Source organism: Centropristis striata, chromosome 2, assembly GCF_030273125.1.
Source record: "Centropristis striata isolate RG_2023a ecotype Rhode Island chromosome 2, C.striata_1.0, whole genome shotgun sequence".
NCBI classification, from domain to species: Eukaryota; Metazoa; Chordata; class Actinopteri; order Perciformes; family Serranidae; genus Centropristis; species Centropristis striata.
The window spans coordinates 26,149,306-26,162,511 of record NC_081518.1 but is presented as its reverse complement, the minus strand read 5'-3'; the positions used below and the strand labels follow the sequence as shown (position 1 = coordinate 26,162,511).

Here is a 13,206-nt window from a genome sequence, read left to right as displayed (position 1 = left end):
CAGTTTCAACAAAAACTGAACACTATAACCTTCATGAAGGTAGGATTTATTTCAGGACTGTTGCATTAGACTGCATTTGTTTTAGCTTTGTGTATGGGGCTAGATGCCATAGACATATTTGTAAACTGTAGGGTTGTCATTGAGTATCATCTTAACTCCTCTGCACTGAGTTCATGTTCTTCTTGTTTGTGTGGTTTACCTTTGCGTGCATCGGTTTTCCCCCCACAGTAAACTGTAAACTCTAAATTTGTAAATGAGTCTAGATGTGTTTGTCTGTGTTTATTTTAGCTCTGTGAGTGTTCCCTGCCTCTCACCCAGTGTGTGCTGGGACGGATTCCAGTCTCTGGTGACCCTGAACAGGTATAAGCAGATGTAGAAGATGGATGGATGTCTTGGCTACAGGTAGGAGTCATTTTCTGATCGGCTAAATGAGTCATTTGTCAGCAGGGTCAGCTGTGACTTTGACCTCTGCTTGTCAGCACAATTTAGCTTCTGTTATGCAGAGCAGCTTGTTTCATTCTATAAGAGTGCACTGTCTCATATAATGTGGACTGTTAGGTGTGAGGTCCCTAATTCAATAAATCATTTGTAAATATAGATGCCCGTGTGATCACCAAAGTGTATTTGATTAACACTGCGGCATTTTAGCTCTGGAGCTGTTCAGTTTTCTAGTAGTTAAGTCTTTTACACCTTATTACTAACATTATAATTATGTAAATAATGTGAATGTGTAAAAACACATGCGCTTCTGTAAAGTGGACATAATGCATTGAAAGATTATTGATTATTCTTTTTATATTTTGGGATTTTAGGGAATGTTTTCCTCTCAGTTATACATATCGTCCTGTATCATTATCAACACTGCAGGGGCTGCAAGGCTGCACACACTGAAACAGCCACAATTTTTGACAATATTTTAATTTGTGACTGTATACTGATCGAACTCTTCACAAACTTTAAATATGAATGAAAGACACTTCATAGAAATTCTGTGGTGCCCGAGTAGTAAAATTCAAGCTAAATGATTGCAGGACAATAACATCAGAAAACTTACAGTATGTTCTGTGCGATGCTGGGCAGGTTAGACCCCTTCTTTAGCCCACACACCCAATGCATTTTCCTCCAGAATCCTATAACCAAATCAGGACTTCTTACCTAGAACACATCATTCTTAATTAGTTTGTGAAAGATACTGAAATATTAAAGATATCCATAATGTGTCTTATGTCCATACTCTTGTCGTGGCAATTCTGGTCAATTGCACTAAGTTAGTGGGTGAGCTGGCCAAGAACAAAGCACTCAATACTCTGTTCAGCACAATTTATTAGTACATTCGTATTCCATACACCGCAAAATCCCGAATGACTCTTTCACAATACAACAAAGTCCCGTACACCGCTCGACTTATGACTGTTGCAGTTCCCAGCATTGATTCTTTAATAAGCCTCAATGTGGCCCTATCTTCCTGCCCTATACATCACATCAGGACAGAGCCCACTGGTCAACACGTTCCCCTCTCTCATGGTGTTATCATTGTTAAGTTCACAGAGTCAGTTCCCACAATGCCTTGTGTCTTGAATATCAAGTAGGTCGCCGCCTACTTCAGGTCACACCATGCAGGAAACAACAAATTTCCTTCACACTCTACACTCTCATTTTCACCCTGACTCAATCTTAAACGAAGCAATATATTTCAAGAGACTTACTTGTGCAATATAATCCAAACATCAGATTCAGCAAAATAAGTGTATGACCCATGTAAAGATGTTGAATGCCACCTGCGCATAAAGGAGTGCACGTTCATAAGAATTGAAAATTCTGCATAATATATGCCCCAATAATACCATATTTACACAGGATTTTTAAATTCCAAATGCTTCAGAGTAATGAAATATATAATCCATTAGAGAAAAGCTTAGATTAGGATAATGGCAGACTAATTGCACACAACTCCTACAACAAAATATGACAAAATATGAGAAAATTGATCAAGGCAGCAAGTTCTCTGAAATCGTTCATATAAGAAACTTAACAACAAATCTCTTTGTACGAGTTTTTTTTTATGTTGTTGCATGAGATCCATGGTCTTAAGAGGCAGGAGCCAGTTTTAATTGTGCTTTGGAGTAGAATAATTACCAAAAGAAACCCTGGGGCCCCTGGAAGTCTGGGGCCTCTAGGCAGTTGCACACTTTGGACTGACTGACCAAAACTGGATTACCGGCCCAGCAGGTAATCCAGCTTTGGTTCAGTGCACCTCTGACCATTAGAGTTTATTCTACAATAAAACCCAAATCACTGTGGTTCAGTGTGGCTTGTATTGTGCAGAAGAATGGAGCATTGTGAACAACATTTATCAATGAAAAGTCCATTCATAAGAGTATAATACTGAAGCTGTGTCAATACGCCTGAGAGCTGTGACTTACTGCTTCCATTATCAGTAGTAATCTGTCAGTTCAAATCAAAGGATTAATCATTCAGTCAGTCCATTTAAGACATTCATATTGACAAAAGCACATCATTAGATGAGACTGTCCTCCCCGACAAACCAACACCACAGGTCATTCATACAAGCAGCTTATTACGACCCAAATTTCCTTTTGTTATTAGACAGCAACCTCTAGTGGCTGTAGCAAATATGACATCAGTAACAAAGGAAGTCCGGTAAAGTAGTATAAAGAGTGACAAAGTATGTATAGAAAGAAGGGTGGGTGGGTCAAACGAACACAGGACTTGACAATAAAGCTGTGTTTGCGTCACACGTGAAGCCAAAAGTCAACATTGAGGGTTTTTTTTTAACTTTAAACTTGGCACTGTACATCCTGACAGAAATACTTAACACAGACAATCCATGAAAAAAAATTATTCTCCTCTATCTCTAATTGCTCCGATGTGTTCCGATACCCATACTTCCTGTACTTACTATACTTAGTTTGAGTATGCAGGGTGTTCCGATTCTGATCGCGGTTGAAAAGAAGTGTACCTATAAAGGACCCGGATGGTGCCCTCATGGCAGCCAAAATGCTGAGTGTGCAACGATGTACACTTTACGCCCTCAACGGCCGCCATCTTGTCTATGTAGCGAAAGAGGCGGAGCCAGGCGGAGCCAGGCAGAGCCGCTCAGCTCCCAAAAAAATGTTTTAATGGCGGCCGAAATGATTTGCTGTGTTAATGGAGCCATATTGCAGGATTGTAGAAGTAAACCAACGATTAAACAACACAAAGGGTATTTTTTTTGCCGTTCAAATCGGGATGTTTTTGGCGGGTGACGAGCCGTGGCGGCTGTTGCGATCGCAATTTTCGGTGAGTGCACCACGGAGTTTTAGATTTGGAACAACACTCACCTGCTGAAATCTGCGTACTTAGTAAGTGTGGATAGTGTACTGCGTTTAGGTGTACTCATGGAAGTATGGATATCGGAACACAGCTCAAATTTCCACCGCTCCCGGAGGAAAACAGCCAATCAGAAACAAATCAAACGCAGCTGTCAGTCATGTTAGTGATTGCTTATGAACTGCAGTCAAACAGTCAAACTAGGCAGCACTGACCAAATTTGAATCAAGATTTTGTAACTCTGTTGCCTATTTATGGCTTCCGATGTTTTCAGAAACATATTTTAGTGATTATTTAGCTTTAAAATGAGAATGTTTGCCACCCTGCTGCCATTTCCAAAACAGTCAAGCAAACGTTCTGAGCAGAGAGAGGAGGTCTCACTCTGATTCAAATTTGTCTTTTTTTGCCCAGTTACCAACTGTAGCTTTAACGTAATAGATATTTTCGAAGTTGTTAAAATTGTCTGACCAACAGGCTGAAAGCCCCAGAAGTCTTCATGTTGTGAAAGTTGCCTCATGCTGGAGAAGCTACAACCAGCAAATGTTTGTTCTCTTGGTGACTCAAACTATTGATTGATTAGCAAAACTGGCGATTAACTTTTCCCTTGTACTGTTATTCTTACATAACCTCTTCTGACTTTATGTACCACACACTGACTTTCTCTCCACTTTTCCTCTGTGTCCTTTGACAGTCATGAAATACCTTTTGAGAAATAACCATAAATAACTCTCACTTTGTCACGTGGCCCGACCATATGGTCTGAATCTGCACAACAAAGACCCGCCGTGCACGTGACAATGGGACGCTATGAGCAGTCAAAACCATTCAGCTCTGTTCTGTGGCTCAGGATGATACAGGCTGTTTTTCACAGTCGGCTCAGCAGCTACAGGCCTAAGAATATGCCTGACCCACACACTTTGCTTGAAAAATGTTTTGGATTGCGCCTCTTGCCATAAGCCACATTATGTAAGTGCTAAGTGTGAGGTATCAAGAGGAGGTGGCATCACGCCAGGATGGTGTGTTTATGTGTGTGTTACTGTGGGTGCAGGATTTGAAAATATCTTGTATGAATAGTTCCTCTGAGGATATAAACATGCAGCGCAATAAATTAGTATATGCTGATGCAGTGATTATGTGCTGAGGAATGCTGAGGAGCACTGATGGAGGGAGGGACAGCGAACAGTCTATTGATTGTGACAGAAGTTGGCCTACTTGTAAGTACAATATGTTTTGTCTTTATTTTGGCTTTTTTAACTTTTCTGAACAGTTTAAACTTTTTCCTAACTTTTTTCCAACATCTGAGGTTTCCTGAGACTCAAACTCTGATGATACCAAGAGTTCAGGGTGTTTTTGTAGATTATTTAGAAATTCTGATATATTTCAGGATCTGTTATCTTGCTTGTGTATTAGTCTATTAGTCTGTCAATTATGTCTTGATTGATTGATTGGTTGTTTGGTCTATAAAAAGCCGGAAAATTGTGAGAATCTGACTTTTTAATACTTTTGACTTCTTTTTTCCTTAAATCAATTATCAAAGTAGTCAGAATTTATTTGTAATCAACCTATCTTTTCAGCTTTTGTTTACTGAATAAACACCTGCACCTTCATTACGTACACTTGTACAATCTATTATGATCAACAACATCTCTACCATAATTTTGCCTTAAAACCAAAAGACTGTTCAGTTTTGATTGACACTGTCAAAGAAGCATTCATTTCACTACATGTTTATTATCATGGATGTAGTTTGCAGTGGTGTTGAACTAGACTGTATTATATTGAGAGGTGTTTCCAATATTTTGGCCACAATATTTACTATATGAGAGGGCTCGAATAATAGAAGCACCTGTCAATATGATACACTCCAGTTCAACACCACAAGCCCTTTACGACCTCAGTAATAAACATAAAGTAGAGTTATTACCTTTCTGACTGTGACAACAAATACAGACAAATTACAAGCTTCATAAAAGTAGAATTCATGGCAGAGCTGTCATATTGGATGACATTATATTGTACAGGTAGTGAGTGTATATGGTGCATCTTTTGGGATTCCGTCTCTAAGTCATTACTTAAAAACCCCATCACACATGCTTTATATAAAAACCAAGTGGCAAGCTCAGGGCCTGAAAAATGAAGCCTTAAACCTGCATTATTTCTAACGACCAACAGGGGGCGACTTCCCTGGCTGCAAAAAGAAGTCTGTTTGTATGTAAGTCAACAGGAAAACACAACTTCTCACTGGATTTATTACCTCAGAAAACATTCTCATAATGAGTTAATGGTCTCATTCACTAGATTGAAGTTTGATGAAAAGTATGGTCCCATTTTGAGTAAAATAGACTACAAAGCAAGGTATGATTTAGGGCAGAGTTTGTGATTGACAGGTTGCTACCACAGTACACTTTGTGTTTTCTTCTTTGACATTTGATCCTTTCACAGCATGTTTTCAGCTCATCAAACTTTTTTGCAACATTTGGTGACTTAAAAAATGTATTGCTCAGTGTTCAGATGGACTAAAGGACACTCTAAGAAGTCAGCTGTTCATTTTGAATAACAATTGCCCTTTAGTAACCAAGCATGCACCGGCTGCAAGAATACAATATGGAGATTAACAAAATGCCTTAAAACGAGGCTTCAGAACTTGATACTACAAACCAATGGGTGATGTCACAGTGACTACTTCAATTATTTTTTTAAAGTATGATAAAAAACATAAAAAAACATGCTTTGCTTTGAGTATTAATTTCTGTCTGATATGGCTTTTCAACAAGAAAATGTTCAATCAGTCACAGATCTTAAAATTACATCCTTCTTTATTGATAAAAATCTAGAATTGATAAATATGGAAATATTTTACACATCAAACATTTAACTGTCAGCCACAATATGTCCATTACTTTCCTTTTAAGTCCACTCTCAGTGTTTGTGCACTAGGGTTTTAAAGTTTCCACATGTGTAAGTTTCCTATGGAACAACAATTCATTTTTAAACTAATGTCCAAAAAAAGATATCACAAAATCTCCCATTCATACACACATTATAGAGAACCCTTTCCCCTTCAGCTGATGAATCTAAAAAGTCATCTAGTGTCTCTGCATAGATATAATTCTAGAAGATGAAACATCCAATTAAAGTTACAAAAAGTAAACAGAGGGAGAACAGAGGGAGGCTTTAAGTTTTGCTTGGCCATTTACAATGGAGATAACAATTTAAGGATTTAGGAAGCAAAAAAAGCGGCTTTTCACATTTGAAAACATAAAAAAAAATGGTGAAGGGCAGGGCAGGAATTCCACGAGGGCCACGAGAGCCATTGCCGTCGTGCCCTAGCAATTTGCCCTCATGCCCTTAAAAAACATATCTGCCCTGAGGCCACGGTGGCCTTGATGCCCCGCCCGCACTGCCCCAGTTGGTTTTGTGGTTTTGTGGTCTGCCTCTTTCCTGTCAACACAGCTTTGACACCTGCAACTTTTGAGGAAAAAAAGCATCTTTTGATGACATTATCATATTATTATTGAATAACTTCCTGCAGCCCTAAAATTACGAAATTCCAGGCCTGACTCTCAGTGTTTGTGCACTGGAGGTTTCCACATCACACTGTTTCCTAATTTTTAAAATAATGTCAAAAAAAAAAAAGAAAATATGACAAAAAATCTCCCATTCATACACACACTATAGAGAACCCTTTCCCCTTCAGCTGATGAATCTACTCTGCATAGATATAATTCTGCAGGATAAAACATCCAATTAAAGTTACAAAAACCAAACACGTTTTTGCACAGAGGGAGTCTTTAAATTTTGCTTGGCCATTTAAAATGGATAACAATTTAGGGATTTAGAAACACACAAAAAAGCGGCTTTTTACATTTGAAAACATAAAAAACATGGTGAAGGGTAATTAATGTAATGAAACAATATATTCTGGCTTTATGTTTCACAATATCTATTTCTACACCCTCCTGCTGTTGAGGGTGTAGAATACCTTAAACCTATACCCTACCTATCAATAACAGGACTGGACATCAGAGAGCAGAGACAAAACAAAAATCAATCATCTTTTCATCTGAGTGCAATCAACACTGTCCAACAAAGCCAGAAGTAAACCCTGTAACACTTGGGCATTACTTTTATGGATATATAAGAATAACGTCTGCATTTAAGATACCATTAATGAGCCAAATATCTTCCCAAACCTTTGGCAAAAGTTCTCAGCAGGCTCACATGGTGTCACCTTAGACGAGATAATTGTAGCTGTTATTATAAATGAGGAGGTGTTTGTAATACTGTTGGATATTATACCTGAGTGCAGCAGAAACATAAGCTGTCACATGACAAAAATGAGCGCCATCTACAGTATTTTACGCACGCGTATTCATGCGTCATTTCTTTGGTCTATGGGGAGAACAAGTGTTAAATATAAACGTTATAAATAAATATGCTGTGTATGTAAAGATGGCACGTACTGAGCGTTGCATGTGTTGTGTTTGTCATCCACATTTGTCAGGAGCATTATTGGCTCTCTCCCATGACACATGGAGTTGTTTTCATCATCACTGGATAAAAATCACTGTCACACACGAACTGCAGGCTACATACCTTGGAAGACATCCACATCCCGGGGATCCTCTGAGCTCGGAGATAATCATAGTCCTCTTGAGAGAGAAAAAAAATTGTGCACGAAGTCCAGCGGACAGGAGAGGAAGTTGCTCGCAAACTCCCCCTCCGAGGAGTTTCCACAACAGAGTCGTTTTTGCTATAGCTTTCCATCTGCGTCCGTGTAAAGGGATATTGTCATTTTGAGGTGGTTTTAAATGAAACTGGGGAAACTGTTGTCGCCAAGGCTCCAAGCCTGTCCGTACAAAAAACCTGGCGGGGCAAGTCATTTCTCCAGCCATTTTTTTTTTTTAACTCTGATGTTTCCTGTGCTTAGCTCTCATAGTGGGTCAACAACACAAGGCTTTTCGTGGAAAAGCATATTTGTGTAGATGTGATGGAAATAATTCTAGCCCTGGTTTATTTGATGACTGCTAAATGCTATCTATGTCGTATCAATGAGCTTTTTTGTTGATATTAAGTGTTGGAACAGTAACAAAAGTCTTTTATCTGTCTCAGGCTTTTCCTTTACTGGAGTCCAATTTTTATTGGCAGCGCATGAAAGAGGTTATTAATATCCTTAGTTTGCTCTCTTTAAGGAAGTTACTCAAACATTCTTCAGCTAAGTGGTCAGACGATGACTAAATTATTGCCATTTGCATGGCCTACAGTTTCTGTCTCTGAAATAAAAACCAGCCAAACCCAGCGAGTCTACATTAGTGCAAACAAATTTTAACTTTATTGCATAACAGCAAAACGATCATCCCTATTCTTTCTGTTATTGACAGATGAAACTCATAAAGTGCGAATGCATAGCCTGTCTTGTCTATAATTTTAATTTTTGTGTCAGATTTGGAAGCCCGCACAGGTTAGACAAATTAATGAATCAACCCATCAGGCAAATATTTGTCATAATTGTTCCTAAAGTTTGTGGAGAGGGGAACTTTTTTCTGAGATGGAAAGAATGAAATATTTTATGCCAATTCGTGAGCTGTGAGTGTGTGTTTGTGCATGTGTGTGTGGGCTCTGAGGTGTGCGTAAAACTTGTCTTTTGGAGGGGGGGACCACCTGCTGTTTGGGCATACAGTGTCTTTATAGGGCTTATTCTTCTTTAAGAAAAAAGGAGAAAAAGAAACTCTACTTGTAATCACACGTCAGTCTGAATGGATTTTGAGTTAGTACTGTTTTTCCTGCCTATGTCTGTGCCGTTTCCTTTACTGGGGCTCTTGTCCAGCCCGCAAAGCGACTCTGTCACCCCCTCCTCCATCTCCATATACTCCGCTTTGTCACCCAGCGAGGAGCCAGAGGGCGAGCCTTTGAATTTCCTTAAAAAGTCCGGGAAATATGGGCAGCCCGGGGGCATGCTCTCCACCACCGCCGTCTGGTCTTCGTTGTCGGTCTCCCTGTGGTAAAAGTAGTTGAAGTTGGACACTATGACCGGCACTGGGAGCGCGATGGTTAACACGCCCGCGATCGCGCACAGAGAGCCCACTATCTTCCCACCGACAGTGATGGGCTTCATGTCACCGTAGCCCACTGTTGTCATTGTCACCACGGCCCACCAGAAAGCGTCGGGGATGCTCGTGAACTGAGAGGTGGGCTCGTCCGCCTCGGCGAAGTACACCGCGCTGGAGAACAGGATGACCCCTATGACCAGGAAGAAGATGAGGAGGGCCAGCTCCCTCATGCTGGCGCGCAGAGTGTGACCCAGGATCTGCAGCCCCTTGGAGTGTCTGGACAGCTTGAAGATGCGGAACACCCTGACAAGGCGGATTATTCTCAGAATGGCAAAGCTCATCGCCTGCTGCCCGTTGCCTTGATGCTGCGCCAGGTCCGTGCCGAGAGTTATGAAATAAGGCAAAATGGATACAATGTCTATTGAGTTCATAATGTTTTTAAAGAAAGCCGGTTTGCTCGGACTCGCAAAGAAGCGGACTATAATCTCAAAGGAGAACCAGATGATGCAAACGGTTTCCACGATGAAAAACGGGTCGTTGAAAGGAGTAAATCCGTGGTCAGGCTGAGTGGAGTTGTGTCGTGGCTGTAGATACTCTTTTTCATCCCTGAACTCCGGCAGCGTCTCCAGGCAGAAAATGACAATAGAAATAACTATAACCAGGACGGACACCACTGCGATCCCCCTGGCAGGGCTCGAGCTCTCCGGGTACTCAAAAAGCAGCCAAATTTGGCGCTTGAACTCGTCCTCCGGCAGAGGTTTCTCCTCCTCTTTCACAAAACCCTCATCCTCCCGAAACTTGAGGATTGCCTCCTCCCCGAGTTCGTAAAACTTCACCTCCTCGGAGAAGATGTCAAACGGGACGTTGACTGGCCTTTTCAACCGGCCCCCCGACTGGTAATAGTAAAGAATGGCGTCAAAACTCGGTCGGTTCCGGTCGAAGAAGTATTCGTTCCTCAGCGGGTCGAAGTACCTGATTCGCTTGTCGGGGTCTCCCAGGAGAGTGTCCGGGAACTGAGTGAGAGTCTTGAGCTGAGTTTCAAACTTGAGCCCCGACACGTTGATGACCACTCTCTCGCAGCAGCCACACTCGCTGTAAACATTTTCATACCCGGACTGAGGGCGCCTGTCAGTGAGCGACACGGTCTCCTCCTCATCATCCATGTTACACAGAAAACTCGACCTCTTGCTTCCCCGGTCACCCCCCTCCTCCTCCTCCTCCTCCTCTTCCTCGGCTCCCTCGGCCTCTTCCTCTATCATGATGTCCTCCTCTGATCCGAGCAGCGCCAGCTCCGAGTGGCGCAGGTCCCCGCCGAGAGTGGTCCGGCTGCGTCTCCACCGTCCGACGCCGCGCTGCTTTTTCCGCTCTCTGAGAACTCTCTGTTGTTGCTGCTGCTGCTGCTGCTGCTGCTGCTGCTCGGGCTCCTGCTGGTGCTGTGGCGGCTGCGAGGAGGAGGAGGAGGTGGAGGAGGAGGAGGGGCGCGAGGCGGTACCGCCGCTGCTGATGTTCGCGGAGGAGGAGGCGGCGCGAGACTGATGCTGGCGGTTGTTAAGGAGATGAGCGCTCGAGGAGGAGGTGGAGGTGGAGGTGGACCCCCCCACGCCGCCACCACCACCACTACCACCACCACCACCACCACCACCCTCCGCTCCGGTGCCACCTTCGGCAGCGGCCGCAGCAGCCGCCGCTCTCGACTGGGCAGCCTGGCGCTCCCTCTCGCGCTCCCTCTCCCGTGCGCGAGCTTGGGCATATCCATAAGGCAGGTGACTATTGCACCCGCCGTCCGCACCCACCATGGCAAACTCCATTTTAAGTCAATGAGCGGCTCGGTCAGTGAGCGCTACAGTAACCGCCTCGGGGCGACGTGGATGCAGGCCAGAGGATAAAAGTTGCAGCTCGGCGCGCGCACAGAGAGAAAATGAGGCATCAACCAATCAGTTGTGAATATGAGAATGTCAGAATAACAAACACACCTCAATCAGGTCCATGTTGAGAGCAGTCCATGTGGCTTCTTACATGACAGGAGATATTGATCAGCCTGTCTTCCCGTTTTAGGCACAGGCCTCCAATATTTTATGACATCATTACCATAACCAAAAAATGTGAGGGCCGGTGGCATAGCCTGTTACGCAGGCGCTCTGTGTCAAACTTGCAGCGCCCTTTATTTGTTCAGCATTATAAATCACCAAGTCAACAAGCTACAACCAAAACAGTCTCTCCTCGGTTTCTCCGGAGCCCATCAGGTGGTTAATTCCTCCACGGCCGCGGCGTGCGCCCAAATGCGTCTTTTGATCCTCCGTGGTCACTCCTGGTTGCCATTTTATGTGATGAGATTATTAAAAAAAAAAAAAAAAAAAAAAACTGTCTCTTTGCTGTTATATTATGGAGCTCCGGTGAATCTGAAGGACTTTATTCCGCTGGCGCTCTCTGGAGCTGCGAAGAAAAAAAGAGAAAACAGCAGTTGGTTTAGCCAAAAAAAAAAAAAAAAAAGATATTCATATTGATGTCCGTTGTTTTGGCGACTGCACAGTCCAAGATACTACGCATCTTTTGCAATATAAGGGCGGTAAAACTTCATTAGCATAATATTATTGTTATTATTAGCACATCATTGTTATTATTATGATTTGGTGAACATGGAGGCAGGCTCTCGGAAATGAAAGCATGGAAGACATTTATGTTCAGAAGATACATTACACATGAAATTCCCTGCCCATTAAAATCGCCTCCCTTCATTCTGACATTCATACTTACATGTAAAAAAAAAAAAAAAAAAAGGGGGCCAAACGAAATCGTCTCAGCCCCCCTTACAAACAAATCTGCTGGAGGAGGAGGAGGGGGAGGTAGGCTAGGTGAGGATGCAGTTCTTCGCTTCTGCCCAAATTCCCTTCTTTATTTCGGGGGTAATATCACAAATCCCTCGTCGTATCCAACCAGCGAGTCTGTTCTCCACTATATACATCCGTGCTCTGACGCACTCCGAGGAGGACACTTTTTTGGCTGCGTCTCGACGTCTTGTCTCAATTCAACAGGATCTATTGCCACTTCAGCCCCCGTTTCTGCTGCATCGCTCCCGGTACACTGGCAGCAATTATCATTCAAGAAAAATAGAAAAAAGAAAAACAGAAGCAGGTGTGCAAGCGGCGAGTTGGCATCAATGACAGCTCCGCACGGTCACGGCGAGAAGACGCGATGGTGGGTAAAAGTTTAGCTTCACGCAGGCGAGGGGAAACGGCCCCATGGTTGAGTGTGAGCATCACACATCTGTCTGTCTGCCGCTGTAGCCCTACCTATACTCCGGTATCCCTCCCATTGTGTGTGTGATGATGGAGAGGCTCGGTGAGAAAGTCGTTCATGTACCGCAGCGCATGCAGGCGGTGCTCGGTCCTCCCCCAGTGGATGCAGCCGGTCACTGCGCACCGTGCTGCAGTCTCACACCCGAGCCTCCTCTGCCCTTCATCACCACTGCTGGGTGGCAACCGGTGTCCTTACCCAAAAAAGTAATGCGCTACTCTCCATTCAGTTCCAAAGTAACGTCGATATTTTGAGCAGAGCAAAACGCCTTTGCACTTTCCTCCAAAACAACCAAACATTTCCGGGTTTGGTCCTTTTTTACCTTTAGAAATCATCCTGAAAGTACAGTGCATGCACATTTTAGTCGTGCCCACAAATCTTAATTTAACACTTTCACTGTCAACATTTTGTCTTCATCAAGTAAACCCCACATGACACGTTATGTGCTAAATCAGATTTGTCACAAATCACATGAATATGTCATTTAGAGCACTGAAAATCCTAAAAGTGATATTTGTTTCCCAGTGACTCA

The 13,206-nt window shown here is 42.9% G+C and overlaps 1 protein-coding gene across 1 annotated transcript in view; it reads right to left on the bottom strand.

The window, feature by feature from the left end:
* kcna4 (potassium voltage-gated channel, shaker-related subfamily, member 4) overlaps positions 1–11,755 on the bottom strand; it is a 63,439-nt gene extending 51,684 nt beyond the window's left edge. The window contains exon 1 of the mRNA XM_059347652.1: positions 7,927–11,755. Within this exon, the coding sequence (XP_059203635.1) occupies positions 9,071–11,188 (2,118 nt within the window). The 5' untranslated portion in view covers positions 11,189–11,755 and the 3' untranslated portion in view covers positions 7,927–9,070. The remainder of the gene's footprint in view (positions 1–7,926) is intronic.
* Positions 11,756–13,206: the final 1,451 nt, after the last annotated feature.